Source organism: Sinocyclocheilus rhinocerous, unplaced genomic scaffold (genome assembly GCF_001515625.1).
Source record: "Sinocyclocheilus rhinocerous isolate Xijiao unplaced genomic scaffold, SAMN03320098_v1.1 scaffold5236, whole genome shotgun sequence".
NCBI classification, from domain to species: domain Eukaryota; kingdom Metazoa; phylum Chordata; class Actinopteri; order Cypriniformes; family Cyprinidae; genus Sinocyclocheilus; species Sinocyclocheilus rhinocerous.
Genome location: NW_015665840.1, coordinates 245,931 through 252,848, shown reverse-complemented (window position 1 = coordinate 252,848; position 6,918 = coordinate 245,931). Strand labels below are relative to the sequence as shown.

The 6,918-nt window shown below is 42.4% G+C and overlaps 1 protein-coding gene across 1 annotated transcript in view; it reads left to right on the top strand.

The window, feature by feature from the left end:
- Window positions 1–6,918, top strand: part of LOC107731598 (serine/threonine-protein kinase PAK 7-like) — a 37,092-nt gene that overhangs the window by 6,334 nt on the left and 23,840 nt on the right. The window contains exons 2-3 of the mRNA XM_016542716.1: window positions 2,430–2,443; window positions 2,808–3,686. Of these exons, the coding sequence (XP_016398202.1) occupies window positions 2,430–2,443; window positions 2,808–3,686 (893 nt within the window). The remainder of the gene's footprint in view (window positions 1–2,429; window positions 2,444–2,807; window positions 3,687–6,918) is intronic.

Sequence of the window (6,918 nt, the reverse complement as noted above, 5' to 3'; positions counted from 1 at the left end):
TGAGTGTTAGTGTGAGTGAGCGTAAGTGTGTCTGAGTGTTAGTGTGAGTGAGCGTAAGTGTGAATAAGTGTGTGTGAGTGTTAGTGTAAGTGTGAGGGATTGTCAGTGGGTGTGATGTGTTAGTGTGAGTGAGTGTTTGTGTCAGTGAGTGTTAGTGTGAGTGAGAGTAAGTGTGAGTGTGAGTGAGTGTTAGTGAGTAAGTGTGAATGAGTGTGAGTGAGTGTTAGCATGAGTGAGTGTAAGTGAGCGAGTGTTAGTGTGAGTGTGAAGGAATGTGAGCGAGTGTTAGTATGAGTTTGTGTGAGTGAGTGTTAGCATGAGTGAGTGTAAGTGAGCGAGTGTTAGTGTGAGTGAGCGAGTGTTAGTGTGAGTGTGAAGGAATGTGAGCGAGTGTTAGTATGAGTTTGTGTGAGTGTTAGCATGAGTGAGTGTAAGTGAGCGAGTGTTAGTGTGAGTGTGAAGGAATGTGAGCGAGTGTTAGTTTGAGTTTATGTGAGTGAGTGTTAGCATGAGTGAGTGTAAGTGAGCGAGTGTTAGTGTGAGTGTTAGTGTGAGTGTTAGTGTGATTGTTAGTGTGTGTTAGTGTGAGTGAGCGAGTGTTAGTGTGAGTGTTAGTGTGTGTTCTCCATTCTGTCACCGATGGAGTTTTGGTTCCTCTGGCTTGCTTAGTTGGGGACACTTAATATCCAGCGATATCGTGGACTTGATTGCACAGATACTATTTAAACTGAACTGAGCTGGATGATGACATCACTGAATTCAATGATGAACTGCATTTAACTAAAAATTGAGTGTTTACTATTGTCCTTTTGCATTATTGACACACTATTTTCCTATTTGATACTGTAAAGCTGCTTTGACACAATCTGTATTGTTAAAAGCGCTATATAAATAAAGGTGACTTGACTTGACTTGTGTTAGCTTGAGTGATTGTGAGTGAGTGTTAGTGTGAGTGAGTGTTAGTGTGAGCGAATGTGAGTATTACCGTGAGCGAGCGTGAGTGTGAGTGACTGTGAGTGTGAGCATGAACGAGTGTGAGTGAGTGTTAGCATGAGTGAATGTGAGTGTTAGGGTGAGCGAGTGAGTGAGGGAGTGTTAGCGGCTATATAGTGGATCAGAGGTGTAAAGGCCTGCGATCACACTCTCCTCAGATGGACTGAGCTCAGAGCGCAGTAGTGACACGTGCATTAAAGAGATGGATGACACTCCGTGTAGTGCTGCTGTGAGGACACTGGCCCGTCCAGGAGATGTATTTCCTCTTCCTGTGCTGAAACTCAGACTGTGACGTTTATTAGCTCCTCTCTTTCTCTTAACCTGACCACACGTTCCAGCTCTTCTGATCTGTGGATTCTCGAGCTTCACATTAAACATTGGGAATCTGGTTGTGTTTTGATGACATTCATCTGTAGAGCTTCAGAGTAAAGGTTTAATATGGACCTTTGTCTGAAAATGATGTGCACGTGAATGTGGTCCAATTGCTTAGATCTCATTCTGGTCTCAGCTGTGTTTCAGCTGTGCATGAGTTTATCCTCATATTAAAGAAATCAACCAGAAGACCAATCAGTACCAAAAGACTTTTTCAGCATGAAGCCATAGAAGAAGGTTCTTAAGATCCACATAGTTGTTTTCTGGTTGTTTAGAAAAGCATGTACAATATGTTTTGATGCTTCAAAGAACCATTGAACCAAAACATTAATCTGAAGAACCTATGATGAGAAATCGAAAACTTTTTTTAAAGATTCATGTAGCCCTGGCTGGAAACTTACAGCAGTTTCACAGCTGAATGTGACCAGAGTTTAAATCCATTTGAATGATCTCATCAAGGTGTTTTGATTGATGACAGGCAGGTGCTTCTGGAACTAAAGTCTACTGCATGCTTAAAGCATTGTGTTCTAGATCATCTGTGATCTAGAACCTCCGGAATTTTGTACTAGTTTTCCGTCAGGTCATCTGATGTTACTTAAAGAGCCGCAGCAGCAACTAAATGAGGTCAGAGAGTTTTTATACTGCAGATGCAGGTCAAGATCACAGCGGCCGCTTTTTACTGGAGCTGCATACGTCACATACTGTACAGTAATGTCTAGAAATATAGTCTCTTCTCTTTTTGAGATTTGATCATTTACATAGTAAATAATCACAATTTGTCCTTGTGCATACAGCAGCAGTTACTCTAAAATAATGCAAATAGATACTGTATAAAGGTAAAGGTTTTAAAAGGTATTTTTTTACAGCAATGCCATAAAACCACAGAACCGTTTTTGGTTCCCCAAAGAACCTTTCAGTAATCAGTTCTTAAAAGAAATTGGCTTTTACCTGGTTTAGGCCAACCTGGTTTCTAAATCTGCACATGTAATTATAGTGTAGTTTGGGGAAAACCTTCCATCGGGCCTTTTAGCTTGTGCCACTCTTATATTTTGGGTCTGTTTCAGTGTTTTATTCTGCGGTGAGTCACGACGCAGCTGTGTAACACGCTTAAGCAGCAGTGGGATGAGATGAGCAACGCTGTGATTTTATTCAGGCTCGGCTCATGATAGCACCACTGCCAAACTCCCACTGCTGTTTGACTCTGTCAAAATATACAGTGGTGGCCAAAATTATTAGAACACTAGTTCTTTCACCAGCTAAAAAATGGTTAAGTCAGTTATTTCTATCTTTTACTGTAGTGTGTCAGTAGGGGTAAACTGATATTTCCTACTGACACACTACAGCAAAAGATAGAAATAACTGACTTAAAACCATTTTATAGCTGGTGAAAGTACTAGTGTTCTAATCATTTTGGCCACCACTGTAGATGGTGAAACGCTCAGGCCTGGACCTTCTTGTTCGTCTTTGTGCCTCTCACCGACTCTCCTGCCTTCTCTTTGCAGACCATCGTCCGCGGGAGCCGGCCGCCCAAGGACGCCTCCATCAACGGCCTGCTGGAGGAGTTTGACAGCATCTCTGTCACCCGCTCAAACTCTCTGAGGAAAGAGAGTCCGCCTGGAGCCCATCAGGCTGGCGGGAGCAAGCCAGCGTCTGCGTCCACGTCCAACACCGGTGGACCGGAGGAGAACGGCTTCGGACACTATTACGGCCGCTTCTCTTGCGACCTGGACAGCAGTAAAGACTTCTCGCTAGAGGCGTACCGCGACCGAGGCACCCATGCCGGCGAGTGGGCGGTCGGACGGCACTACCGCTTCTCTCTCAGACAGAACGGCCATCCCATCCGCAGCCACTTCTATCCCGACGCCATGCCGCAGAAGTCTTCGGACTACGCCAAGATGCCACCCGACTACCACGCCTACCTGGAGAACAAGATGCGGCTGTCCACCGACGAGATGGCCATGGGCGGCCGCAGGGAATACTACCGCGCCTCTCTAGGCGGATCCAGCCAGGACTATCGGGAGCATCCGCTGGGAACGCCGTCGCGCGTCTCCATCCACAGCGGGCAGATTAACTATCCCGATGGAGACTGGGGATACGGAGTGGGACTGAGAGACGACTACGACAAGAGGCCCAAGTCCTCGTACATCAGTCAGACGAGCCCCCAGCCGGCCATCCGGCAGCGCTCGCGCTCGGGGTCGGGCCTGCAGGAGCCCAGCCTGCCGTATGGCATCACTGCATTTAAAGCTGCGCCGCAGGGGCCGTACAGCTCGTACACGTACCCCAGACTGTCCGAGAACACGTCTTCGCTCATCATGGGCAAGGTAAAGATCAAATCGGCCTCCTACTAATGATGGGTTTGGCTTTTATTGCCCTGCAGGGGCATCATGTCAAAATACGCCAGTGCATTAGGGATGCATTCACACTATTGATTTGTGTGATTCTCTGGCTCAGTCAATGCAAGATAAATCCAGACTTGCCAAAGTGAACCGCTACTGATGATGTGACATTTGCATGTGATGGTCAAATGCAGTTTGTCTGCTCAGAGATCATTGCATGGCAGATTTTGGATTAAAAGGCTCTGTGGAGATCCATTGTTTTGCTCAAACAGCTTGTGGCAGTAAAAATGCGCAATAAAAATTAAGTGATAGTTCACCCAAAAATGAAAATTCAGTCATTAATTACTCACCCTCATGTCGTTCCAAACCCGTAAGACCTTTGTTCATCTTCAGAATATTTTTGGTGAAATCTGAGAGCTCTCTGACCCTCCATAGACAGCAATGCAACTGAAATGTTCCAAGACACAGAAACGTATCAAGGACATCGGTAAAACAGTCCATGTGACATCAATGGTTCAACCGTAGTTTTACGAAGCTACAAGAATACTTTTTGTGTGCAAAGAAAACAAAAATGATGAGTTTATTCACGTATAAAATCATGTATTCTGCCATTATGGAGAGTACCACAGCGCATGCGTTGTTTACATGCAGAGGTATAATGGCAGAAGACCTGATTTGGTGGAGAAGAACTGTTTAATAAAGTCATTATTTTTATTGTTGAATAAAGTCATTATTTTCTTTGCGCACAAAAAGTATTCTCGTAGCTTGGTAAAATTACGGTTGGACATGGACTGTTTTACCGATGTCCTTACTACGTTTCTGGGCCTGGGAACATTTCAGTTGCATTGCTGTCTATGCAGGGTCAGAAAGCTCTCGGATTTCATAAAAAATAACTTAATTTGTGTTCCCGAAGGTCTTACGGGTTTGGAACGACATGAGGGAGAGTAATTAATGACAGAATTTTCATTTTGAGTGAACTATCACTTTAACATCATTAAGGAGTGCTGCATTTACATGCATGCATTTGGCAGATGATTTTATATTGCATTTCATGCACTTTCCGCATTAGAAGAGTATTAGGCCACTTCCTCAATAACTCCTCAATATATTGCAACATAAATTTACATCTGCAGAATCTCCACATCATTAAACTCAGTGCAGTATGATTTTTTAAGATCTGATTTCATGCATTTGGCAAATACTTTTACCTTTCATTTCATCTGCTTTGCGCATTGGAAGTGTATTAGGCCACCGAATAACTCCTCAATATATTACGTCATAAATTTACACCCCCTGAATCTGAAAGATGCATTAAAAAAAGGCATGTTGTTTTGTATTTAGTCCTACTATCACCATCATCATGAAGAATTTTTTAAAGCATAATTTTACCCCCCCAAAAAACCTTTGTCCTCTCTGAATAACATTTTATTTTAAAACAGCATGAATTCAGTTCATCCAGTGTGTTTTTAAAGATCTAATCTGATGCATTTGACAGGTGTTTTTACATTGCATTAAGGCTCAGTTCATGCACCTCCCGTTCCTGTACAAATGCCGCATTGTTCACAATGGAAGCATCCAGCTGTGTTGAGTTAAAGGCTGCAGATACACTGTCCGCTCCTCACCCGCAGGCCTTGTAGGGCGTATTATCTCGCAGGTCGCACCACTGCTCCGCAGCACCGGCTCCGTGATGGATCTGGTGTCAGTTCTTAATCTACTCACCCATGAAAAGAGTGCGGCGGCCGGAGACACAGAATTACTCATGAGAGCGGCGCAGGAATCAATTAACGGAAGCGTAGCATCTCCCCGATAACAGCGGCTCATCGCAGACCTTCATTTACACACGCTTGAGCTCTGAACTGTGATGCGTGCTTGTCAATTCAATTCACAGATATTTTAGGACTACTGTAAGACATCCGTGCGCATCAGAAGTGTATAAGGCCGCTTCCTTGATAACTCCTCAATATATTGCAACATAGATTTACATCAGGGTTATTATAGTTTACTAAAACTAAAATTAAAACTAAAATAAAAAAATAAACATATTGTTATTTGAAACAAGCATAAGTAAACATTATTGAAAATAAACATTATCTGAAATAAAATAAAATAGTTATTTGAAACAAACATAAGTAAACATTATCGAAAATAACCATCATCTGAAATAAAATTTAAAAACTATTTTTATGTCAGCTAGTTACCTGGCAACATTTCTCAAAAATTCACAAACATACACAACAAAATTACTAAAACTTTTGCGAAAATTAACATGAAAACAGAAAATAAAAAATGAGATAGTTAATTATACAAACACTGGTTAATAAAAACTATAATAGTATCCCAATGATAGTAAAATAACTTCTCATGAAGAATCAGAAGAAACAATAAATTATTTTTTTCCAAAAACACCTTTTATTCTAAAACAGATCCATGGTTTTATTTAAATAAATTGTGGCAGCAAAAGTGCATAATAAATATTCAATATTCAATATTAAAAATAAATATTCAACATCAAGGAGTGCTGCATTTACATGGCAGGCAGATGCTTTTACACTGTCCGCATTATAAATGCATTAGGCCACTGAATAACTCCTTGATAGACAGCAACATAAATTTATACCCCCTGCAAAATTTGCAAGATGCGTTAAAAAACTGAATATTGTTAATATTTTCATCCCCCAAACCTTTGTCTGGTCTGAACAACATTTTATTTTTAAAACGGCATAAATTAAATTTAGGGTAGGGCTGCATAATAAATCGAAATGAAATCGAAATCGCGATTAGACAGAAGCTGTGATTGTCATGAGTATCTTTCAGTGAAGCACGGTTCTGTGAACAGTAGTAAATCTCCATTCGAAGGCCAGCGGGCGCTCTCGCGCGGAAACTCCAAATATGCCCCGCAGAAGAAACCGTCTCAGGTTACGTATGTAACCATGGTTCCCTGAGAAAGGAACGAGACACTGCATCCTCAAGAGGTCGCTGTGGGGAACGCCTTCAGCATGACCGGTGTCTGAAGCATACATCTAAACACGACAATAACATTGGTCAGCGACAGCCTGGGATGTCATCACCCGGCGCGACCACAGTACAAAAGTGCGACGGGAGAACACGTCATCCGCTTCTTCGTCTGAAGCTTACGTCCGAAGCATGGCAAGGGACCTAGAGGACGCAGTGTCTTGTTCCCTTCTCAGGGAACCATGGTTACATACGTAACCTGAGA